Source organism: Prunus persica, chromosome G1, assembly GCF_000346465.2.
Source record: "Prunus persica cultivar Lovell chromosome G1, Prunus_persica_NCBIv2, whole genome shotgun sequence".
In the NCBI taxonomy this organism is placed as follows: domain Eukaryota; kingdom Viridiplantae; phylum Streptophyta; class Magnoliopsida; order Rosales; family Rosaceae; genus Prunus; species Prunus persica.
Genome location: NC_034009.1, coordinates 4993427 through 5019984, shown reverse-complemented (window position 1 = coordinate 5019984; position 26558 = coordinate 4993427). Strand labels below are relative to the sequence as shown.

The 26558-nt window shown below is 37.6% G+C and overlaps 4 protein-coding genes across 5 annotated transcripts; 3 read left to right on the top strand and 1 right to left on the bottom strand.

Annotated features, from left to right (window-relative positions):
• Nucleotides 288-2941, top strand: LOC18792931 (sugar transport protein 10). Its single transcript, XM_007226552.2, has 4 exons — nt 288-420; nt 534-859; nt 974-1603; nt 1717-2941. The coding sequence occupies exons 1-4, from the start codon at nt 288-290 to the stop codon at nt 2167-2169; spliced, it is 1542 nt and encodes a 513-aa protein (XP_007226614.1). The 3' UTR covers nt 2170-2941.
• On the bottom strand, nt 2750-4590 carry LOC18792961 (thioredoxin X, chloroplastic). The gene is made up of 2 exons (XM_007225843.2): nt 4143-4590; nt 2750-3260 (listed from the first exon to the last, which is right to left on the bottom strand). Exons 1-2 carry the CDS (start codon nt 4506-4508, stop codon nt 3054-3056), a joined length of 573 nt encoding a protein of 190 aa, XP_007225905.1. The 5' UTR covers nt 4509-4590; the 3' UTR covers nt 2750-3053.
• LOC18792265 (E2F-associated phosphoprotein) lies at nt 5795-9469 on the top strand. Its single transcript, XM_007223482.2, has 3 exons — nt 5795-6180; nt 6782-6947; nt 8876-9469. The coding sequence occupies exons 1-3, from the start codon at nt 6051-6053 to the stop codon at nt 9129-9131; spliced, it is 552 nt and encodes a 183-aa protein (XP_007223544.1). The 5' UTR covers nt 5795-6050; the 3' UTR covers nt 9132-9469.
• On the top strand, nt 17639-19834 carry LOC109946489 (transcription factor TCP7-like). Of its 2 annotated transcripts, none has more exons than XM_020554521.1 (2): nt 17639-18783; nt 19588-19834. In XM_020554521.1, exon 1 carries the CDS (start codon nt 17857-17859, stop codon nt 18700-18702), a length of 846 nt encoding a protein of 281 aa, XP_020410110.1. In that variant the 5' UTR covers nt 17639-17856; the 3' UTR covers nt 18703-18783; nt 19588-19834. The 2 variants fall into 2 exon arrangements, with proteins under 2 accessions (XP_020410110.1, XP_020410109.1); XM_020554520.1 differs by having other exon boundaries at nt 17639-19464.

Genomic DNA, 26558 nt, shown 5'->3' with positions numbered 1-26558 from the left:
ACTGTTATATCCTAACATATCCAACCATTCATACCTAAATATGGCAGCTTCACAAGAATTTAGTCCTAAGTTGTTGATACAACCGGGCAGGTTGTTGCATTTTGGGGCCTTTATATGCTTGAACATTCTGGGATTTGAAATGTAATTAAGGAACGAAGATAGGATCAAAAGATTTATACCTTTGTTTCTTCTAATTGATAGTGGATATCAAAGATTTTTGACAAAATCATTTGGCTAAGTATATTTAAAGTTCAAAGAACTTTCAGACTGCCAGACTTTGTAGAGCAATGGCTGGAGGAGGTTTTGTTGGCGGAGACGGAGGGAGGAGCTATGAAGGCGGTGTCACTGTCTTTGTGGTATTCACCTGTCTTGCAGCTGCCATGGGAGGTCTCCTCTTCGGATACGATCTTGGAATCTCGGGTAATTTGGAACACCATTTCATACACACAACAATTAATTGTGTTTTTTCTCTATGTTTAAAAGAATTGAGATTACATTAAAACAAGTACTAAACAACTTTTCTCCATATGCAGGAGGAGTGACCTCAATGGAGTCGTTCTTGAGCAAGTTCTTCCCATCTGTGTACCATAAAATGAAGAATGAGTCTGCTGGTCAAAACCAGTACTGCAAATTTGATAGCCAACTCCTCACGTTGTTCACGTCTTGCCTCTACATTGCAGCATTGGTGGCCTCCTTCTTTGCTTCATCAGTAACTAGGAAATTTGGCCGAAAAATTTCCATGTTTGTGGCTGGCCTTGTTTTTCTTATGGGCTCTGTCCTAAATGGTGTTGCCAATAACATTGTACTCTTAATTATTGGTCGCCTGCTGCTTGGTATTGGTGTTGGATTTGCTAATCAGGTATACATATCTTCATCTACCGTATAATATGGTTCGCTAATGTGATCTGTCTAGCATTACTCGATTTTTAGAGCTAGCTGGCTAATTAATTTGTAATCACCATGTCGTTCGCAGTCTGTTCCTGTTTATCTAGCTGAAATGGCTCCAACAAAGATTAGAGGAGCGCTCAACATGGGGTTCCAAATGGCAATCACCATTGGCATTCTAGTGGCAGGTCTTGTTAACTTCGGCACTGCGAAGATCAAGGGTGGATATGGCTGGAGAATCTCTTTGGCTCTTGCAGCCGTCCCTTCTTTGATGATGACCCTTGCCGCAGTGTTTCTGCCTGACACTCCAAATTCCATCCTAGAAAGAGGTCACCCTGAGAAGGCCAAGAAAATGTTACAAAAGATTCGTGGCACCAACAACGTCGATGAGGAATTCCAAGACCTTCTTAATGCTACTGAGGTTGCAAACAGAGTGGAGAACCAATGGATGAACATCACACAACCAAGATATAGGCCTCAACTTATCATTTGCTTTCTCATTCCATTCTTTCAGCAGCTCACGGGCATCAATGTGATCATGTTTTACGCACCTGTTCTTTTCATGACGTTGGGTTTTGGAAATGAAGCTTCCCTCATGTCCTCTGTCATCACTGGCGGTGTTAACGTGGTTGCTACCTTAGTGTCCATTTTCACAGTCGATAAGTTTGGAAGAAGAATCTTATTCCTTCAAGGTGGTGTGCAAATGATCATCTGTCAGGTACTTCATTACGTGGTCAATTGAAAGAAATTATATGAAACTAATTTCTTTCAATTAAAACTTGATTTCTAAAGGGCATATTTCTAACTAAACTTGCACTACATACATTGTAGATTGCTGTCGGAGTGATGATAGGCAAGGAGTTTGGTGTGAGTGGAGAAGGATCATTTTCAAAAGGTGAAGCCAACTGGATCTTGTTCTTTGTATGTGCATATGTAGCAGCCTTTGCATGGTCTTGGGGGCCATTGGGATGGCTAGTACCCAGTGAGATCTGTCCTCTGGAGATCCGATCCGCCGGACAAGCCATCAACGTCTCAGTGAACATGTTGTTCACTTTTCTCATCGGCCAAGTGTTTCTCACCATGCTTTGTCACTTGAAGTTTGGTCTTTTCTTCTTCTTTGCTGGCTTTGTGATCATTATGACCATCTTCATCACATTCTTCCTGCCTGAGACAAAGAACGTGCCCATTGAAGAGATGAACAGAGTTTGGAAGGCACACTGGTTTTGGGGCAAGTACATCCCTGATGAGGCTGTGACTCATGGCAGGCAAGACAGGGCTGCATAGTTTGATGTCCTACTCATTTTCTTGCTTGTAAAACCAATAAAATTATACTATTGATTTGCCTCTTCCTATTCAAACATAAATTATCCTTGTACCTTTATCATTTTCATTATCATCAACGATTGTACTATTGCATGACGACAAATATATATATCTTCAATTACCTCTTTGGTTACCAACTAACTATTAGTCTAGTCGTTTTTTTCTCCCCAATGTTACGTCCCGAGCTCGAATCTTGCCTCCCCATTCATCAAAATCAAAAGATAACTTGTTAGGTTTTATTTATGAAAAATAGCTTTTAATATATATATTATATTGACACTCCAAGAAAAAAAAAATCATCTTGCACTGCTCCTCCTTTATAAAAACATAAGCACGATTGCATAATGACTTTTATAGAGTGCCAATAACAGCTCCCAAAGTAATTATAAAAAACTTATTTACTAAACGATCTTTGAAGATAACCAAATAAAATAAAGAAATGGGTAATTCATGCATAATGTCTGTTACTCTGTTTCCATGGTGATGAACAATACCTATGACATTATCTGGCATTTATAAATTATTTCTATTTAGTCTATAATTTTCTCTACACCACATTTGGCTTCATTTCTTGATTACATTTCTAGTGTTCATTTTGACAACCAAAATACTATCTTTTACATTTATGTGCTCCATGAAGCATACTCCAGTCCAGATGAGGAGTAAATCAACGGAGCTAGTCTAATGATAATTTTCGGAAATTTACAGCTCAAATTATACAATTGAATGCCAAGTATAATACACTAAAAATAAAAAATAAAAACAAATGGGAAGGGAGTATTGATATTACACACAAGTTGAAGCTGATGGAATTGGCACCTCTGCTTATCCAAATGGAAGTGCAACTATGCAACTGATACTGACTCCAATAAAGCATCCACATACTCTTTCAGCTTCACTTTTGTAATTGCTCCTTCTCTCCTACTTTCTGGAACTTCCTGTCCATTCGTAAAGAGAATCAAAGCTGGCAACCCATAAACTTTGTACTCTTCAATCAGTTTTGGGTTTGCATCATGATCAATCTTAACAACTGTTAACCTGTCTCTGTATTCCTGAGTACAACAAATAAACTCATATATCAGATCATTTGTATAGATTGGATAACAATCCAAGGCAAATTGACAGCATAAATAATTTGAAAGAAGCAACTTGTCCTCCCATTTCTTCAAGACATTTTTCCAAACCTTGTTTCAAAATGATCATACATTTCTTCGATTGTGGCACCATCCGAGCCATTTCTGTGAGTCCTCGAACTGGGGTGATGCCGGAAAGATTTTTTATACTAATATTGTGTGTGTGTGTGTTTTTTGTTCATAACAAGAAGTAAAAACAAGCATATCTGGGAGAGAGACAGAGAGAGATGAACTGCTATCCAAAACTATTAAACAAAAATTGGGTTTCTGGACTCTTAAACAAAGCAGGGGACCTTTAGCCTATAGTTTACACTTTTTTTTCTCTTTTGGTAAGATAGTTTAACTTCAACTCTAATTCCTACAAAAACAACAAGTACAAGAGCTCTCATTTCCCAAATCAATAAAAGTCTACCCAACTCCAACCAACCACACTGTGTTATGTTAACTTGTGTAGATGCCATATGTCATTACCCATTTCCAGAGTTCAACAAATTTTGATCATACCCATTAAATTTCTTAAGCAAAATTCCATTCCTTTCTTGTATTCTTTCTCTTGAAACTCAAAATAAATGTAATTACTTCTTTCTATATTCTCAATTTCTCAAATACTCAAACTTTTCCCCATTTTCATAATTTCCCTTCAAAGGCCACTGCTTAGAAACAATGAACATGCTCCAAAAAGGCAACAATAGTAAATAGAAACACATATATGTATAGGTTCCGGTTATCAAATAAATAAATAAAATCCCATGTAATGTATAGATACATAGAATAGACACAGAGAAAGAGAGAGAGAGGAACCTGAGCGACCCATTCCATAGCAGGAGAGATTAAGCGGCAAGGACCACACCAATTGGCGACGAACTCGACGAGAACCGGACGGTCCGAGTTCAGAACGGTATCCTGGAACTGGGTTTCGTTAATTTGCTGAATACCACCACCGGAAGCAACTGTAAACTTAGGAACCGTACGAGCAGAAAAAGAAGAATTACGAAGACCCAGTTGCCTTCTCTGGCTTCCAGAGCTGTAGAAGAAGCCGGAGAAGAGCTTCTTCGACGAGAGCGCGAGAGCAGAGGTGGTTGGCGAGTAAGAGTTTGAAGCAACTGTACGGACTGGAGGGAGTGGTGGTATGAATAGTAATGCGGAATTGGAGACGATGGTGTCCATGTTTTGTAATGAGATAGAGGGAGAGAGGAAAAGCAAGCATTTTGATGAGTCTTTTGAGTTTTTGAGTGAACGAAAATGCAATGCTCACTTGGCGTGGAAGCCTATTGGCCACGCAATACCAAATCTGTTGTATATCATAAGTTGTGCTCAATTTTATCATCTGTCCTCTTTTATAATTAATAGGGTTAACTACATAAACCTCCAAATTATAAAGTCACTTTCAAGTTCATACTCATTTGTAAGTCAAATTTTTTAAATGAGAGAAATTATAGTGAAAAACAATTCTTTATTTTAAAATAAAATAATCGAGCGGGCCGAGCGAACTTAATAACAAAGACATCCTTCTTGGTGTGAATGTGTGTGGCGTGCCAGTATCACAGTCAGAAATGGTCGCGGGTACAAGTGAGTGATGCTTGGCGATGTGGATGGAACTTCTTTACGAACGATTTTGACCGAGATAGGAATAGATTATTGACAATAAGGTTCTGGGCCTCGATCATTGAGCTCGGTAGCTTGGTGGTGGCACTAGGCTCGATAGCTCAATAGTTTCAGACAGCTTAAGAAATGCAGGCATCCCAAGAAATCTGGATGGATGGAGTGGTGCTCAAGAAATAACTTAAGAAATGTGGGTATCTTAAGAACTTGTTAATATATTGAATGAACGATCAAAGATTAAAAACTATGAACTACAGGATAAAAGAGTAAAATGTGCATTTGAGCAGTCATTGAGCTTGATTTGTTTGATTGGTGTTAGACCCTCGTTTCATCAATCTTTCTGCTATTTATAGACTTTGTATTACTTTTAGCCAAGACAATAATTATGGTCGTGCTCTCACAAACGTCCAATCAATCCTCATAACTTTCATCTTACATTTTCACTCGCAATTGATCAATTTGAACAATGGAAAAGGTGACCTTCGACTGCTTTCTGATAGCTTGGGTGGTGGAACTCTGACATGAGCTTGGTCTCTGGACCTTGCTCTCTCAGTGAGGAAGTAAGATTCTGGCTCTTACTGCTTGCTTCCTCGATGAGGCAAACAATTTCTCGGTCTATTTATGTGGTTAGCTTGTCTCTTTCAAAATGTAAAGCGAGCTTTCTTTTGTTTGCTTTCTTGGTGAGGCAAACTTTCCCTTTGAAAGGTTCGGCTTCTTCCGTCATTCAAACCACTCGTATGGGTTTGAAAGTCTTTACAGGCCCAAAGGATTCTTCTTTCTCCAGTTTCCGCCATCTTTAAAAGCCCATAGGCGAAAAAAATCAAAGTCTAAACAAGATGCTAAATTTGAAGTTAGATGAAACTTTAAATCTATTGATCTTTTTATTTAAAAGTTTTTTACGCTAACACCCGTGAGGTTTTTCGTTTAAAAGTGATTTTTTTAAAAAAAAAAAATTGAACCAAAACAACCATTCATTCTAAACAAAGTGATTTTTGTTTAAATTCAGACCGAGTCACCTTTATTCACGACGCAACCCAAACCGTCATCAATGAACAAAAATAAATAAATAAAGAAGCACCGAACAGACTTGAGAAGAGCCCCATACGAATGAAGTCCGACTTAAACCCAGCAGATACAAAGAAAGAAAGTGAGAACAGAGCAGAGACGAAGATGGAAGTAGATGGAGATGACAAGAGAGACCCCCCCGTGGGCTCTCCAACCAATTCTCAGAAAACTGGTAATTCTCTTCATCTCCTTTCTCCTCGTCTTATTTTCCCTCCATTCTGCTCGCGCTTTCCTTTCCCTTTCCATGTTTTCTCACCAACCAAACAGAACCCAGACAGGGATTTCTTGATTTCTTTGTTTTCATATTATTTTATTTGGGGCTAATATGTTGTGATTTCTATATTCGATTAAATAACTTAGAATACTGTCAGTGTGATTGTTTGTTGTTCAAATTTTGTAAGCTTTTTGAATGCTAAGGTATATTATTGTATTAAAACCCTTATATTAATTGTACTCAGAGCAAAAGTAAAGTTTTTTTGTAAACGTCATAAGTATCAGTCTTGGGACTGTTTAATAGGTTGTATTCTCCTTGTATTCAATTTATTGGAATGAATTTCATATTGGCAATGAATGGTATCCATTTTACTTGGTATATTCGACATGTACAATCAAATGAGAAAGGATGTCTTGTGTTAAGTTGCAATTGAAAATCATTTCTTTTGTCCGGCATTGCTTGTAGATATTTGAAGCTCCAGCTAAGTACTGTTATATAGCAATGGAGTAATTCTTTGAAGTTTTGAATGTAACCCATGTTGATATGTTGTGTATTTCAGTTTCTGATGACGATGAAATAGACTACTCCGTCAAACCCGAGTTCTATGATTCAGATATTGATGACAAAGATGAGTTGTGGGTTCAAACGAAAAGGAAAGGTCGTACTTCTGATGCTGTGCTTAGTTGTCCATCTTGTTTCACCACACTATGCCTGGAGTGTCAAAGGTATACTGTATATGCATTGGATATGAATGTCAGTACTTTTTAATAAGAATGTCAGCATGGTTAGTGGTATCATCCATTCCCATCCCTAAAAGCGTCTTTATGGCTTGCCTTTTCCTTTTCTTGCTGCTGTAGTTAGGAAGGCTCGAATGCTCTGTCTCCTTTTATTTTTCATATCTCTTTGCGTAAGTCTGATTCCTGAGTGTAGCATTGGTTGGAATGGATCCTTGATGGGATATAATGTTTTTACAGTACACTCTCAATCTTGTACTGGTATTTTAGGCTTTAAAAAGCACTTTTCATATGAGTTCGTAGGATCCTAGGTAAGTTATGATTTAGTTTGATAATTAACAAAGTGGACAATAAGAGTAGGAAAGGTATCAGGGGTAGAAGTTACACTAGTTTGCATTACCAGGAGAAAGGAAAAAAAATATAATTAATTTCTCTGACTTGCCATTGGCTGGTTATCAATGAGAATGAATTTTATTTTTCTTGAGTACAGAAAATATTCTAGGTTTTCTTCTCAAACTTTCTCTGCAAGATACGTAAAATTTGAAGGGAAAGTGGGCTCATAGGTATTAGTTACCAAAATGAATTTCTTCTCTTTATTCTCCTTTTGTTCACAATAAAATATTTCAAATTTTCTTCTTTTCTCTATTTTCTCTAGTTGAAAGCAAACCAAACATGGGGATAGCTAAGAAAACAAGCTCAGTTTAACAATTTGGAGGGGGAATATGTGAATGACTACTTAAACCCTTTTATAACAGCTATCTTGCTGAAAATTCCGCTACAAAATTATATTTTCTTTTGGTGATTTGTGTTTTCTTTCTTTATAACAAAAGAGAAAAGCAAGCCCCTAAAGGCACTTAGAATGAAAGCCAGACCAGCTAATGAACTTTTGAGTAGCTGTCACAGTTTAATTTGCAGCATTCTGTCCAGTCTAATCAGGGTTTTGTAATCTCCCCATTCTGGTTAAGGTTTTGTTAGTCTGCTCTGAACTGCTTATGAAAGTTTAGGTTGTTGCAGTCTTACATTTTAAAAAGAAAATTTCTATAGGAGCTAAGTTCCTCTAATCTCCTTTAGAACATTCGGTGCCTTTTACCTTGTGAACCATAAACTGATCTTGGGGTGCAACTCAAATCAGCACAAACTTTATCTCCAAGTTAAGAAGCATGCATAGTCATAATTCTTCATAGTGACGATGTGTATGTTTCTGAAAAAGAATCCTTTTCCATATGGATGGATGGAGTTTTGGTATCGTTTTTATAGAGAGGATTGATATTTTGAGCAAAAAATAGTCCCATTGTCTTGTTTCAGAAATTTGGACTTAACTAACAATTTTCCAAGAGCGGGTAACGTGTACGGTGTTATCAAGTTTCTTGTAGTAGTAGAACTGAGTAGGCTAGTATTAATTTCCTTATACGTATTGAGGTGCAGAACTGAGTAGGCTGGTATTAATTTCCTTATACGTATTGAGGTGCTTATGTAAAGCTGATGGAGGCAGGCAATAATTAGATTATTTTAGTGGTTTTTGAATTACTATGAGGTGATAGTTAATTATGATACCAAAAGTTGTGATCATGTTGTGGTAGTGATAAAGTTGGCATGTAGTTGTAGTAAAATTAGGGATGAAAAAGTAAATTTATGTATACATACAAGCATTTTTCAATGTCAAAAAATAAAAAAATAAGTAATTGTACAACTAGCAGAGGGGCTTGTGAAATCATCTTCCCAATTCACGCAATTGGAGGCATACTAAACTTCTATGTATTTGCATTCGGTAGCTGCAGAATGTTTTGTTTCCAATGGTGACTTAAATTTTTTTGTTATGGGTGAGATGTACTCATGATGTAATCATGTATATCTTTAAATGGTATCTGAGCTTGATTTCTTCTTCTTTTTCGGTTATATCTGAGCTTGATTTCTTGCAGGCATGAAAAGTATGTGACCCAATACAGAGCAGTGTTTGTTGTTAACTGCAAGACTGGAAGTGATCAAATGTTCCATCAAAAAGAAGGAAGACCTAGAAAGGGCAAACTAGGGAGAGAATCTTCTGAGAGCAAAGCAATTCCTGCAGGTAACCAAACCTTCAAGCAAGTCTGCTGCTTACTTTGCTCAACAGAGGTAGGTGTAATTGATGAAGAAGAAGTCTATCATTTCTTCAATGTTCTTCCCAGCGAGTCTTGACCTGCTAAGTTTCCTTAATCAATGCATTGTACGTTTTCTTTTCTCGTTACATTAGAATGGATCAAACACTTAACCTATCCTAGTTTTAACCCCTCTCTACCCTCTCTCGCCACTCGAGGTAACCGCAAAAGCTTATGCAGTGTAGGTTTTAATTAAACGAATTGTGCTTCTGCTTATTTGCAAGGGGTGGTACTGTTGATGTGTTCCGCTTTCGAAATTATTTTTGCTTGGGCCCAAATAAAGTACAAATGGGCCCATAAGCATTATTCTTTCAACAAAATAAGAAAAGAGAATCATGAAACGAAATAAAATGTAGAAAAATTGGGCAATGTGCTCTCATCAGACATGCGACATGCTATGTTATTTGACTGTCAATTATAAATTACGTTTTAACAATAATCTACTCTATCGACTAAACAAATTAATACGGCAACACTTATGAAATCTTTACATATTTTGTGCAACTAGAAAGAATCCAAGACAAGTTTCATCAAAGCTAATAGATTGTAACTTGACATGGAGAGGCGTTGATTAGTGCATAACCTTTCCGCAAATGGCATCATTCAATTCACAGCCATCATGCTTTTGAAAAGTTTTTTTTTTTAATTTTCTGAAAAAGAAAAAAGTTGAACCAATAATTTAACGAAGAGTCTAGAAATGTGGCACATTATGGTTGGCTCCTCTCTAGAAAATTTTCTTCGTGCCGGTGACCTTTTGAATCTTCCTATTCGAAATTAAAGACTGCATAATAATAATATCCTTTTTTTAAATTAAATAAAAAATAAAAAATAAAAAAAATTTGTTCAAGCTCTTTCAGAAGTCGTTTTCCATGAAATAAATAATTCCAAAAATGGTTGAGATGGGCTCCAGCTGTTTGATTTGTTGGACAATTTGGAGCCTCATGTCATTTGTGGCCCTTTGTTTCTTTTTAAAACAGCTAAAAATATATTTAAATTTATTATTATAATTTTTGTTTTTTCAGGTCCTGTCATCAGTCTCCTGACTGGTGAATCCAGATAAGGTCAACTAGAGTCTGCTCACATGCATGACCTATTTTGAGACGCCTTTTACAGTTTTTGCTTCCACTTTTGTGGGGAAAAAACTCGTTTTATTCCTTTTTCAAATGAATAACTTCACTTCAATGTTACGGAAAACCAGATTAATCATCAAATCAAATCAGAAAAAAGGTAAAGATACGTATTTTATTTTATATGTTAGAAATATTTTCTTGGCCGATTGTCCATAATATTCCTAAACAATTGACCTCGGTTGCAGAAATAACTATTCTACATAAGAATGTATAACCGACAGAAAAGAGTCAAACATGAACTTAATTTGAATTTTGACTCTAGAGAGCATGAATGGCATAGTCAAAAAAAAATTACCCCAAGGGAGATGAGTCAAATAGAGGACCCAAAATTAACTTATGAGTCAACCATATGGTCCATATATAACCCAAAATATCCTATTTGGATGTTCCCTGTCCGTGTACATCTATGCAATAGTTTGGTTGGGGTCATTTTGAAATTTCTCCACAAAATAAGATACAAAATTATGATCAGTAGATGTAGACCCATCAGGGAATTTCACATGCATGATGAGTTTTTGGTTTGGGCCCATATAATTAATGGTTCATCATCTTCCATCGTCAATCAAATTAACTATATGTATGCACTTGATTAGTTACTTAATTACGCAAACTAAACACATTCACGTGTGCATGTGCACATATGAATTTACTTCTCTCAAGTTCTATTTTGGAAGGCTTGTGACCATATAGAGTTACCTTTCCTATTGTCTGGCTTAGTATATACATCCATGACTTTATGTTAAGATGTATCGTACATTTATGTTGCGTGTGTAATGTGATGAAAGTTATTAAAGTAAAAAAAAGAACTAGAGTATGAGAGAGAGACATATAGCATGGCTAATGTGGGAGCATACACTTTTAATTTAAGGAGATGTTAGGTTCAAATGGGAAAGTTCTTACATTTTATGTGGAGTTTTTCACTTAATTTCATGATATTGTATTTGAAGCAGTCGTTCGAATATGATCTACAATTAAAACAAGTTTTTGTTAATACGTAACTACCTGTTGACTTTCGTTTTGCTTTGTTGTACTGGAAGAAATAAAACTCTTGACATATCTTAATCTTCGCTCATTACCCCACCATCCTTTACCACTTGAGCTAACCTCAATGGCTCTATTATCCTTTGTTTTAAATCTATTATTAAAATTGTTTAAGTACTAAGGTGGTGTAACATTTTCATATTGTTTATACATGATTAACAAAAAAACAAAAAAATCTTCTAATAATATAAAATAAAGGGTATATATACAATTTCATTACCATTGCAGATCTTAAGCATTTCATGATCTCAGGCGGATTTTGCTGTTTTTTCTTTCTATCCAAAAATGGCGGGAACAACACCAAAAAGAGAGGGAAAAATAAAGAGGCGGAAAGGAAAGAAATAAGAAATCATGTTCCACGTCTATTTCTTCGACAAACAACAAGATACTTTTATAATTGATCAATATACTCAAAATTAATGAGTCGAACATGAGACCTCCTTCAATCAACTGAAAATAAATATCACTAGACCAAAGGCTAGTCGGTTGCTCAAAGTCCGCCTTTGTTTTTATGTTATATTCATTTATTTATGTTGTTTTGTTTATAATTTCATTTGTAAATAAAATTCAACCAAGCAAAGTGCAAGAAAGATATCGTTGAAATTAGGTTATTGCCCCTTGGGGAGGGCCACCCCATACCAAATATAAACAAACACAAAACCCCAGATTCCAGGAACATGTGTTTTTGAAAACTTTAATTTTTAATTTTTTATAATCTTTAATTCTTGCATAAATAATAATCTAATAAGATCATGATCTGATCAACCACAACCATGGGCTTACAGGGGAATGTTCCATCATTCATACGTCAAAATTCGATTTAATTAAAATTATCAAAACCCCAATTGGGGATTATATAATAATGAAGAATATAATAATATTATAATGTAGTGGTTAGACAAAAAGATATAATTAGGGCATAATTAATCATAATAATTGAGGATTAATTAATCAAAAGCAGCACATGAACGCGTTATTAGGATACGGAATATATGCCCTCGTGTGTGCAATAGTCGTTTAAAAATAAATAAAAATAAAAAAAATCTTTTGCTCTGTACTTTTACATTGTAGAAAGTTAGAAACCGTGTTATGGGCGTCTCTGTTGTGGGGCAAAATAATCCAAGACCTTCGGATTAGTCAAAAAATATTAATAAAAAAATATACTGCCACTTACGAGGAAGAAAATAGTACTAGTGCTATTAATCTATCCAAATACTAATCATTTACACAGCTAAGTGCGCCTATGCGAGTGTGGAAGGGAGATCCAACTCGTGAAAAGAATGAGAAGATTGGTGAACTGACTTTATCCACATTTACATATATATAGTTAATTAATAAATTAGTCATAATTTTGCTAATAAGGTCTTGCTCAATTAAAAATGGTATTGACTTGCACATTAAAGGTCTCAAGTTCTAATCTTTAAGGCATCATAGTTGTGCGTGTGTGTGAGAAATCTTATCTAAGAGAAACTCTCATGTAATGAGAATATCACTTTTTGCTATCCTTGACCAATAATGTAATAACACATAAAATAAATTTTTTCACATGTCATTGTATTATTGGTTGGAAATAGAAAAACAATCTTATTTCCATTATAGGTAAATTTTTTTGATAATTTAGACTACAATTTTTACTATAAAAAAAAGTCACAAGTTTTAAATTATTTAAGTTTGAGGCCCACATGGGCCCATGTAAATAATAAATCTGGGTAGATAGTGCCAACTGGTGTTCTGCTGCCAAGCCAGCTGCCATACAACGTACAACTGAGTTGGTTTTCTTTAGGGGGGTTGAAATCTGGCAGAATCATAACATCACAGAATTCTGGGAGGTTTTCTTAAAATTGCTCGTTTATTTTATTTTCCTTTTTAATGTTTCATCTGAGAGACTCCTGATCATTTTGGTTTGGCGCAGATTTTGGACTTTGGAGCTTTTTACTTTTTCTTGCGATTTGAGATTAGATCTAGGGTTTATGAAATTTGTGAGTGTGAGTGTTTTTAGGGTTTAGGGTTTTCACCTTTACTAGGGTTTTGTTGATTTGGGCAGCACGTACTCCAGTCTCTGCAGTGGCAGCAGAGGCAGTAACTAGTCATCATTTTTGTCCTCATATAGGGTTACTTTGTTTTTTTCTTTGGTGAAATCATATAGCCTAGGGTTTACTTCTTTTCTTTTGGTCCATCCATAAAGGGCTTACTTCAATTTGTAGATTCGGGTTCTGTAATGTTTTTCTAGCTTGTGTAATGAGACCTCTTTTTAAAAAAGGGAGAAATACCACTCGATTAATAGTTAGTTGGTTATCGAATTTTTTCTTTGATTCTTACCAATGAATTCATATTTTAATGATAAAAGGAACTATGATAATTTATATTGACACACAATTAGATAAATATGAACCTATCATATATTACATACCGATTTAGTTGAGTTGTGCTAAAATTAATCGCTCGTGGGTGATCAATTCCCATTATAAGTGTGTTTAAATTCAACAAACATTTTGCATTCACCAAACAACTCTCTTTCAAAATTTCTCTATCTATTCCTTGGTATATACAATATTCGCTCAATCGATTATGAAGTGAATCTCTAAATGAATTGATTTGGTTCGGCTAATCTACTATTAGCTCGAGATCTAAACCAAATTAAATTTGGACCGTTTTATTGATTCATGGGCATCCTCTTGTTAAAATTGAAAGTGATCACAACGTGACATTCTAGATTGTCCAATAAAAGTGCATGTTCTAGAGTAAGAAGAAGAGACATCCAACCCGAACCCAGTTCTCCAAATAATTAAACCAAACACAATCAGCAGCAAACGACATTATCCTCTTAATTAATCTCCATAATGCACACATCAAACATTTTTCTAATTCATAATGTATGGCCTTGACTTTCTTCACACAAGGGTTTGAATCCGGAGTGGATGAGCTCAAGTGATGTGTACAAGAATTCAAAAGATACAACAACTTTCCACCGTTGGATCTCTAGGGTTTAGAATCCAAGAACCAAGGGCGTGAATTATTGTGTATATCATATTCCCAAACATTCGTCTGCCTCATCATTGTCGCAATAGAATAGAAGGGAAGGGCTTTTTTTTAATTATAAAAATTATTTTTAAAATTATAAAATTTGAAGTTGAATTTCAGAACTACAAAAGTGGCAAATTACGTAAATAAAAACACTGCCTTATGTCAGTCTATGTGTCAATTTTGTACCACTCGACTTACTCGCTCTCTCTCTACTGACCTCATTAAAGCCACGACAGCTCTCTCCTCCACGCGCCCCTGACAGTGCACATCACGTCTTCCCGCGTAACACGTTTTCCACGCTAATTAGATTTTTTTAAAAAATAAGGAAAAGAGAAAACAAAAATGTTTTTTTAGTTTATTTTTATAATTTTCAATGACGACGACAAGGAAATTGCCAACATTTGAAAGAAGTTTGATGACTTCAAGTGAAGGGTATACATTTTTGGTATGGATTTCATTTGATAAGAATACAGTTCAATAAAATTATAAATTAATATATACTCCGTATTAGAATGACGTGAATTCGTCGACATAACAGCTCCAAACGCTCTCCAATTAATTCGCATTATAGAAAAATTTAAAATGTGCCCTTGAAGGAAGTTTGCCTCTTCAACGTGACATTAGGCTTGAGAATGATTAGACAGATAGGAGCATCCTCAAAGGCGTTGGCCTTGGCAACTAGGGGTGGGCATCAATCCGGCCGATCCGGTCAATCCGGCCGAACCGATTATATTGGATTGGTTTGGTTTGGTTTTGACCAAAGAAAAAGTCAACATTTTGAAAAACCGAACCGAACCGGTTTGATTTGGTTCAGCTGTGGTTTGAGAGTTTTAAAAACTGTCCTAAACCGAACCGGACCGATTATAAATCAATTTATTATTTATTTAATTTAGTTTACATGTGGCAATGTTTGTGTGCGTTTTGTGAGTCCGCGTATCTGAATGTTGGTGCACGTTTTGATCTTCTAATTTGCATATCCCAGTTATTTGTGTGTGCTTGTATTTCCCTCTATTTCTATCTCTACTATGTGTGTTTGCTCTTTGTGTTGTGTGGCTCTTCTTACTCTATCAATCTTAATTAATGGGTCCATTTCATAATTTCATACGCATTCAAACTCCACCTCTGTGATAAAAGTATTTACCTCTCTGTGATAAAAGCTTTTCATTTGTTTGTATTGTGATGAATGCAATGAGTAAATTTAATGCTACTTGGTTAATGCAAATTTTGTATATGTTTGTTTTGATGGAAATTGTGAACTTAGATGTATGCTAGACATTGGACAACCTTTGAATAAATGGAATGATGTTGTATTAGCCTTTGATGGAATGGAATGGAATGATATAATGGCAAAATGTTAGCATTATAATGTAAGAGCAAGTTGAAAAATGCATGGTTTTGTGTTAGGCACAAACCGGCCGAACCAATCCGAACCAAACCGATTACAAGTGGTTTGGATTGGTTCGGTTTCCATTATGATTTTAGACTAATCCGAACCAAACCGGACCGTTATTTTCTTATTGGTTCAGCTGTGGTTTGAGAGTAAAACCGAACCAATCCGGACCGTGCCCACCCCTATTGGCAACTTATGGTCTAATAATAGATGGGTTATTGGCTTAGAGGTTATATACTTGTTGGTTGTTATTGATATATGTGGATTAGTAGGGTAGGAAGCTTGATTAATGATTGTTTACAAGCTAAATCCAGCTGAGGCTTTTAGATTTGAACCAATCATTAAAAATGTCGGCTGACTAATGGAACTAAGTGAGTGTGCCATGATCGAGGGGTTTACCTTAGTGGTGAGGTCCCTCCCCCTTTCCCCTGGTTACCTGTTCGAATTCCAGGAATACTGCTCCCTCCCCAATGCAATGTATCCCTATTTCTAAAATTTTTTTAATTTAAAAAAAAGAAAAGAAAAAAGTATGCCATAAAATTCAGGCTTTTCATCAAGGAAACTGGTCAATCTATCTAGAAACCAAATTCTTTGAATTTATTAGAGTTTGAATATAATAAAATAGGGTGAGCACTGATTAAGCATTTGCTATTGTGTAGAAGGTGGGCTATTTTTAAAGAAGGCGCGGAGTTTTCCTACAAAATTCAAAGGTCAAGGGAAAAAGAAAAAAAGAAGAAATTGAAAGGTTTTGGTTTCGAGTCTTAGCATCCGTATAGTGTATGTGAGTTTAATATGTTATCGGGACCTCTCAATAAAAAAGGATCCTAAAAAAAAAGAAAAAAAGAAGAGGAAAAGGAGAGGGTTGATTATATATTGATTTGTTGTAGGTGGGGTTAGTTAGAAAATGGACTAGAAATAGAAAGTAGAAAGTATGTGCGGTGGGGCTCATTTTCCTTTGATTTATTGCAAGGCCATGGTATGCTTGTATCTCATCAGCCAGCATATATGTCACCTTCTCCCTAAAGTGTTATTGAGCTACATGCAGGACGATTTGTGACTTGAGTTTCCATATCATCCACAATATATTTTATTTATTCTTATTTTTCACAGAAATATACTCAAATTTTTTCAAGTATAATATATGTAATTTGACAATTTCGTTGGTGTTTTTTTTTCTTTTCACAATAATGTATTTAGTAGTATACAAATCGATGGAATGAACAAATAAATTATTATTTTTTGACAACGATAACATTCTAATATAAGAAAAATGAATTCCAACTTTAGTGCAAAAGAATGGATGCATTAGTTTTGATTAACTAACCTAACTCATATTTACGGAATGAAGAAAGATTTTGATGCCATAGTTTTGGAAAGGGGAAACAATCCTTTTGCATTAATACTGTGTGCATTAATTTTTATGGACCCACGTTGTAAGTATGAGTAATATATAGATATGGTAGTATTAAATGGAGCTAGGTGTAGGGGATTCATTACTGTTGCTACTATGGTCTTCCTTATTACTTGCAAATTTGAAATGAACTGAGGAAAAATTAAAGTAGCAAGTACTCAGCAAATCAGAGCAGCGGCAGAGAGACTTGAACACAAAAACAACGTCATCACCCCACAGCCAAATCACCCACCGTCCTCACGCCAAGACGAGGAGAAGAACCTCTACGTCGCCGTTTCATAAACCCCCCGCCACCCGACACGATGCCCTCGCTTGAATATCAAGGCTTAAGGCTCATGATTTTACTAACCAGCTGAAAAATCCAATTTTGACCAATTGTTGACTGATCAGGCAAAATTATATGTTTAAATAAAAATATTTAAATTGTTTTGTTTTGTTTCGGGGTTGCGCGTGTTTCACACAGTGAGGAAGAAGTGTGAAGGTGAAGAATGCTTGTATGGAGTGGGGGCCACCACCCCATGTGCCCTCCTCTGTCTCCACCAGCTCCTGTCTGGAAGCTCAATCATTAGAGAGAGCTCTGTTTCCCTCAGCCCAGCCCCCTCACCTCCCTCCCTCTCTCTCTCTCTTCCCCCAAAAACCTCCATAACTCAAACAGGTCCCTTCTCTCTCTCTCTCTCTCTCTCTCTCTCTACAATTTCCACACCAAGCAAACAAAACGTACACAGTCTGTGTGTACCATAAACCCAGCTAAATACCGTCAATTTCTTCCATGTCTAATTCCGAAGCGCCCAATAACGAGCTCACTAACGGCGGCGGAGGAGGAGGGATGGTGGAGCAGCAGGCGTCGCAGAGGCCGTCTAGTAACGGCGTCTTGTCCGTGAAGAAGCCGCCTTCGAAGGACCGCCACAGCAAGGTCGACGGGCGAGGCCGCCGCATCCGCATGCCCATCATATGCGCCGCACGTGTGTTCCAGCTCACACGTGAGCTCGGCCACAAGTCCGACGGCCAGACCATCGAGTGGCTCCTCCGCCAGGCCGAGCCCTCAATCATCGCTGCCACCGGAACTGGCACCACCCCCGCCTCCTTCTCCACCGTCTCCGTCTCCCTCCGCGGCGGCGCCCCCTCCTCCGCCCCCTCTTCCACCACCACCTCCGACCATAAGCCTCACCTCCTCGGCGGCCCCACCCCCTTCATACTAGGCAAGCGCGTCCGCGGGGCCCACGACGACGACAACGGCAACCACAACCACAGCCACGACGCCAAGGACCCCTCCGACCACGCCAACGACGGAGCCGTCTCCGTCGTCGGCCACTCCATGGCCTCCATGCTTGGCCCCACCGCGGGGGGTCCTGGCGGCTTCTGGGCCCCGCACTTCGGGCAGGTCTGGAGCTTCGCTGCCACCCCGCCGCCGGAGATGATGGCCCAGTCGGCAGTTTCCCACCAGCAACACCAGCAGCATCAGCAGCAACAGCATTCGTTGTTCTTACAGCAACAGCCGATGGGCGAGGCCTCCGCGGCCAGAGTGGGAAATTACCTTCCAGGACATCTCAATTTGTTGGCTTCTTTGTCGGGCGGGCACGGGAATTCTGGTCGGAGAGAAGACAACCCGCGTTGAAGACCCGGATTATAGACCGTCGGTTTCTGGTGGTTGGTTCGTGCTGGTGGTGGTGTGCTTTGTTGGTATATATAAATATGTGTATGTCTCTGTTTTGCCTTTTTTGTTGTGTGTTTTAGGGGAGAAGTGAGGGAGTTGAAGTTCTTTTGATTTTGATTAAATTTCTTGTAGTTGATTTTTAAGGTTAGAATTTAACTAGCTTTGGCTGGCTGGAAGAAGAAGAATAAGGGGTTTGTGCAAATTTGTGAATTTGAAGCAATGTATTCAAATTAGGGTTTTTTAGGGTTCAAATTGTTTTAGGATTTGGGGGGTTTTGTTGGAGGAGGAGGAGAGAGAATGAAGAAGAAGAAGAAGAAGAAGAAGAAGAAGAAGAGGAATTAGGGTTTTAGTTGAAGGTTTTGCTGTTGTAATTGGAATGGCTTTCCCAGAAGTTTAATTCTATGAAAATATTTATTCCAATTCTCGTTCTATTTGTCAATAATCCCAATTGATCTTAATTTGTGTTTCATATCCCATCATGACATTTTAAGGCATAGAATTGGGTTGAGCTGAGTTTGCATTGTATTCCTGCTAGGGTTGGTGATGGGTCATTTTACAAATTCTCTCGACTTATGCATAACATTTTTCTGGGCAATGGTATTCTCCTAGACTTGAACAGGGGTTCGACTTCTCCCCCTTGGCAGCAACTTTCCGTTTTTGCTGCACTTTCCTACTGTTGGATGGCCAATACCACTCCCATCTGAATCAGTTTTCTGATACTTGGTGTGTGTGGCAACTGTAGTTCATTCAGTGTGGGAGCTGAATAATTTTCGTGACACTAAGATTGTTCTTTTCATTGTTTTGCTACACTCTTCTGATAACAATTTTCTTGATTTTAACATGCAGGTTTGTTGCCTGTAAAAAGAAAAAAGCATGTTGGATGAAGTCGGGTCAATTATGCAAGCAAACTTGAAGCAAGTTATCTCCTACAACATGGGGTTAGATGGTTTTTGTTAATGTTTGTTAATATATATTGAAGTCAAAGTTCACGTTGAAGTACTGGTTTTCATGGTGTGCTGTTCAATTAGATTTTCGGAACCGATGCTTCCGTCTGATAATAAAATCAAAGTGATCCATCATATTGAAACCCTAATGCTGTGTGATGTAGCAAGGCAGAAGTGCTTGATACTTGCAATTTGCTTGTTTCAAATTTCACCAGATTTCAGCTGTTGAGTTTAACTGAAAAATAGAAAATACTATTACTTATCTTTACTGGGGGAGAAAGGCTTGTCGTTTGGAATCGAAACATAACTTCTATCTGCAGAGAAATGTTTAGTTGAGACGAGGATTTTCCTTAAAGTTGGGTCTGCTAAGTTGCAACAGGTTCTTCAACTGCACTCCCCAAATTCTGGAAAGAATGCTCTGGAATCAAAATTTATCCAAGTTGAAGAACAGTTGGAAGTAACAACAATCTGTAGAGCCACCAAACATCACACTTCGCTACCCTAAAAGAGAACCAAGAAATTTTAAAAGCAAACAGTCAAATGGGTCATGCAAATATCGTATTGAAAGGGACGAAGCCACAGCAATGGCTTATTTCAAAAACCATGGCATTTAAGAAAATGGTTTTAAGCTTACCAAATGAGATATCATCTGCAGAACCTCAAGAGTATGAAAATATATACATTTGATGGCAAATGGCAAACTAACTTAGAATGTTCTAGTTATAGCCTTTGGATGTTGTCCGACTCTTGCTATGCAGATCCAGTTGCGTGATGAACATTGGATTGAGGCTTCTATATGGCAATGAAATCTTCAGCCCCTTTTCCCTTGCAATGTCAGCTCGAACCCAATGTGAACGGTTTCCTCGTTCACCAGTAACTATAACAGTAGTATTCTTGTCAGCAAAAGTCAGGGCCACTACTGTTTCTGGCTCGATAGCAGACGAAGCATCCACCAGAAAAATATGACTGAAATGTCCTGCATTTAGGCCTTCGTCATGTAGCCGAAAGCTACTCGTGAAAGTCGAGAAAATCACCCTGAATTTTTTAAGCTCCTCAGTTGGAGGACAAGAGAAATAAGGCTCTTTGTAAAGGCATGATGGGAGGATGTCTTCAGGTACCCCATCTATCTCACGGAATGCAGCATTGGCTCGAAACATATCTGACTCTGGAATCACTTTCAACAAGCTCCTCATGAGCACATCACAACAGTGGTTATTATGAGCACGTATAAGAATCCTATTTTCTGTTGACATTTGACATAACTGGTGCACTGCTTCACAAACAACCACTCCAGTTTTGGATGGCCAAAAAGCATTTCTTTCGACACATAGCTGGCCAGCCACCAAGTAAGGTGGTGAGCCCTGAATGCTTAAAATATGGCGAACTGCAGATAATTGATCAGCATCAAGTTTATGACAGGCAGAGAGCAGCGCTCATGCAGTTGGAATGCTTGTACGGGAAATACAATCGGGAAAGAGGAAGTTCCGAAACAAAGCATCTGATGCATATTGAACTGCTTGGTAAGCTCGTTTCAAACAGACTCTATTGAATGAGAAGCTGACATCATATTTTTGAGTCGAATCATGATGAACGTAGAAGTCATCTTCAAATTCAACTGGTACAACTTACAAGACTGCTCCTGACAACGTGTTGTTGATGGATGTTGATAAGCTTACATCCCCTCGATATATAAAGCCCCTCGATCAAAGACTGCTCCTCGATACGCTGACATCCATCAACATACGCTTACAACTTACAAGACTGCTCCTGACAACATGTAAGATCATTATAATAATGTTGATAATTTTAACATGTAAGCGTATGTTGATGGATGTTGAGAGCTTACCTGAAACTGCACTACATTTTTACCTGATGGTCACGCATAGACTAAGTCCCTCGATAAAAGGAATGGGCGATTCTCAGGAAAAAAAATCCATCTCAAAAGCTACAAAGGTTTTCTCTTCCTTATCTGGTTTTTGTGAATTGCTGCTTCATGCAACGCCAATGTCACATTCTCCAAATCGAAATGAGGCCATTTCTGATTCAAAATAACAACATAAGTTTTTCTTCAAAGCCAGCATGAAGGATTGAGGAGATAAAATTGTTCTATCTATCACAACATTCTATAACCCATCATTCATACCACCAGTCATAGGAGAAAAGGCTCTTAAGCACAAAGCTGATTGCAACTAAAACTATGCCTGTATTTTGTTTAAACAGATTCTAAAATTATCTGTCTTCAATTTTGATTTGCTACAATTGGATATCTAACAGGTGCAAGTTATCTAAACCTCAAATCTACCACATTTAATATATGCAAAATTTCCAAATAATATTTTGTCTTTTTGGATAGTTGTTTTGATATTGTGTCATCAATATTCAGTTGCAATAGTTTCCAAGTTGCTTGGGTCCTTGTCTCCATGTGGAAAAGAAACGTTTCCAAGAATCTTTCAGACACCTCTACTTCTATTCTGATTAAACAGAATATCAAGCTAAAGCTAAAGCTATTAGGAAATTAGCTAACAATGCATATCGAGATAACACCCTCCTCCCTCTCGTGTAGAGAGAGAGAGAGAGAAACATAAAAGTGCAGCCCCACCCTGCAAACTATTAAAGAAGTAGAAATGAGGGATTGGAGTGTTTCGATTCACGACCACCTGCAATCAAAGCTCGGATACCATGTTAGACAACCACGAGACCTTAAAAGTTTGAGTTGTTAAGAAAGGAGCAGCAGTGCATCTCAAGCTAATAGTTATCACTTTGCTTTTTTACTTTTTCTTCAAGTAAATATGCGTAAAGGTTGGAGATACGTAGTTTAAATGTCAATGAACCATCTGAGCTAAGCTAATCCAGAGTACAGACCATACAAGCAAGATTTCATTAGCAGATAATATCCTCGCATCTTTCAAAAATTGAAACTTAGAGAAGTGCTTTACAAACGTATTTATGTAAATAGTTTGATATCGGTCAACTAACTAGTTAACAGGAGAAGGCATTACAAAAGAGAAATATTCATGCATACCTCAAAGTAGAACTCTTCAGCATATAACAGAACAGCAAAGTAATCCTTGTATGTCGTGAGAGACAGAGGCTGGTTAAGAACTTTAGGCACAATGTCATTCTTGATCAAATCTTTGATATCGCCAGGAATCATGAATATAGGTAATGAACCCTTGTCAACCCATACATAATTTTTCTTCCCCTATTAATTTATTTCATTTGAGGAGGCGGGGGATAGAAATGTCTTAAAGATTGGAGGGAGCTTATCTGAAGAAAAGGGTGGTCCAGAGGAAAATGGAGTTCTATTAGGGGAAGATGGAGATGGTCTTGAAGACGATGTTGGAGGTTTTGGGGATAATGGATGTGGCTTAGATGAAGAAGGACGTGGCCTAAATAATGAAGCCCGAAGTGGCTTAGAGGAGTGAGTAGATAGTTGAGTAGAAAACGGAGATGATGTGGATGAAGGTGTTGGTGGTTGAAGGGATGATGAAGATGGAGTAAAAAACAGGTGATGGGGGCAGCTTAGATGAAGATGTTGGAGGCTTAAGGAATGTTGAAAATGCATAACCACAAGACCATTGTTGTACTTTAGATAAAGACGTTACGAATTTAGGAGATGACGAAGATGTATCGAGGGAAGAAGATTGCGGTTTTCTACACAATGTAGGAGGTTTAGGGGAAGATGAAGGGTGGATTAAAGGGAGACAGGACTGGTTTAGATGGAGTTGATGGGGGTTTAGGGGGTGGCAAGAGGTATCTGTGGGAATTATCGTAACGATAATCACGATAGTGTAATTCGGGAAGCTGATTGTAACAACCATAATAAAATTCAGGCACATCTTCACCATAATAACATTCATGCTCATCTTCACCACCAAGAAGCCCTTTCAAGAGTTTACGAAAAAATGACATGCTTTTCTTCTTTCTGTGAACAAAACACAGAAACCCAACGACCATTTGAGAACGAGAAGACCCCATTGCAGGGTCTAAAGTATGAGACTCATTCAACAAGTTCTAGAACAGAGATTAATATTTGAAATGAGCAAACCGAGGCAGAGGATTAATTAGACATATTAAAAAATAAAATTATTAATTCAAAGATGCAAAATGAAAAGTTGGGACCGGAGACAAAGATCATCTGTTCTATGAGTTGCAATGTTACATGCAAATGAATCGAGAAGAGGAAGAAAGTTTACCGAATGCAATGCAGCAGCAGCTGAGCTTGTTGCTGAGTGTTGACCAGCCGACGACTCAACGTCGCTTTCCTTTTGGTTTTGGAAAGTTGAAAAGTCTGAAGACTGAAGATTCTTCCATAATAATGTACACGCTCACCAGCCCCACCCCTAACCGGGTCTTGCCAAATCAGCAAAAGGGGCCCACCTAGATAAGGATCAAGGAGGGTATTAAACTAAGCAATTAAAAATTTAAACAAACAATTCGACATTTTAAAAGTGGTGCCAGAGAGACAGAAATAGCACATTCACCGACTTTTTTTGTTAACATGACCCTAGAGGTGTGGACTTAAGTTGGAATTCTCGTGACATTACGATATTATGGATGTGAAAAATTTTCTTTATTTGTAATAAATTATCGTTTGTATTAAAAAAAACATATTATTATTTTAGATAGAAGAAATATAAAAAAACATCTACGATTATTTTAGGTAGAAAAAATACAGAAAAATGCTAAGAAGACAACGTTATTTTATTATCACATCTATAACATAGATGAGACTTAGTTTTTTTTGTTGTTGTCATAAGTTGGGAGCTAGTTGTACTCGTGGATCTTATCTCTATTGAAAAGATGGTACATCCAACAAGATATAGCCCAGTGAAAAAGAGTCTTAACTTATAAACTAGTGGTCTCAAGTTCAAATTCCTATGACACATTGATAGTGTGTGTATGTGAGAAACCCCCTCCTCCTTGTAGTTTAGGCGATTACTTGTATTTAAAAAAAATGGTATATAGTGTTGTACAATAATGTGATCTCTCTAACATTCCTAAAAGAATTTTATTCATGCTAGTAGAGTATGGCTCAGTTGGTTGACCTCTTTTACTTCAAATCTTGTGGACAGATGTTCAAAAATCTCAGACATCCAAGAATGTTTGTGTGTACACGTTACACCCCCACCCCCCTCCTCCCTCCATAGCTTCTACTAAAAAAAAAAGAACCTTATTCATGTCCATGCCCATGATATGGTATCTTCGATGAGGTACTTGTTTAGTTTAATCCCTTGTCAAACTCCGAATTAATTAGTGGGTTTTGACTTTGCCTTTAGTTGATTTACATTATTGCCCTTATGGGTTTTTATTCTGGGTAGCTTTGGGGCTTGCAGGCAGCCATCATTCTTCTGCTAAGTTTTAGTTGGATTCAACCTGCAAACTGAGATGAAATTATAATGAGCTTGTCTAAAAATCTGAGATGAAGCACCTACAAGGATGTGTTTAGTTCTTTAACTGCACTCCAAGTCTAACTTATTTGACTAACTTCACACGGTGTTCCAACAACTCCGGTTTTGTTTCTTGATTGCAGGCCATTTCATTTCTCTCATGCTTAGAGGGGAAGATAATAACTTGGTCAGAAATGGAAGAGTGAGTCATGAGTACTCTCTTCTCTCGAGGATAAAATTTGATCCCATGTGTACTCTGTTCTATTTAGAGGCGCGCGTGTGAAAACCAGTATGGCCGAGCGGCTATACTATTTTAAAAAAAAATACTCCAGTATAGCCGCGCGGCTATACTATTGGGTAAAATACGTGCAGAGAAAAAAAGGGACCCGCCTAGCGCTTAGGTGCCGACGTGTGGCTATACTATTTTTTAAAAACTAAAAAATACCCGAGTATAGTAACAACAAAGGGGGACCCACGTGTCAAAACAGTTTAGCCGATCGGCTATACTATTTTTAAAAAAGAAATACCGTAGTATGGCCGCCTGGCTATACGTAAAAAAAAGAGAAAAAATATCTGTAGTATAGCCACGCGGCTATACGATGTTTAGTGGAAAAATAGACCCTCCTAGCGCTTAGGTGCCCACGTGTCAAAACAAGTATAGCCGCCCGACGATACTAATTTTTGGAAAACAATTATCATAGTAAAGCCGAACGGCTATACCAATTTTTATATAAAAAAACCTGATTATAGGGGCGCGGCTATACAATTTTAGAAAATGCCCGAGATTATAGCCGCTCGGCGATACTATTTAGTTAAAAAAGGGGACCCACGTGTGAAAACAGTATAGCCACTAGGCTAGACTATTTAAAAGGGAAGAAGCAAACTTTTGAGAGTTCTTAAAGGGCCAACACATCACTTCCTTTAGAGGCTACTTATAAGAAAATTTTCCAAATGGATCCCTAGCATAAAATTCTGCACTTTAGAAAGATCAAACTGGAGGCTGGAGAATTGCTGCTAAAGATATCAACCCAGAGTGACTTTTAGAAATTTAAAAAGCAAACAGTCAAATGGTTCACGCAATTATGCAAAGAGTTTTAAGCTTAATCCAAAAGCCTGCAGGTGTTGCTGAGTGTGGCTCTTGCTACAAGTCCAATTGCGTGATAAGCATTGGATTCGGGGTTCTATATGGCCTTGACTCGAAGAGTCTCTCGAAGATGGACCTAGTTGTATTGACGGATTCTCTCTAGTAGAAAGATGATACACAAGTCAACGGAGTCAGCTAAGTGGAAAATGACCTTAATTTGCAGACGTTCAAGTCCCATGACATCATGGTAGTGTGTGTGAGAATCCCCCTCCCATTTTATTTTAGACTATTGCTTGTATTAAAAAAAAGAAAAAGAAAAAGAAAAACCTTCTTTAAGTGCATGAAAATCGTGGATTTAACATGCAGGTTGCCTGTGGAAAGAAAAGCATGTTAGACGAA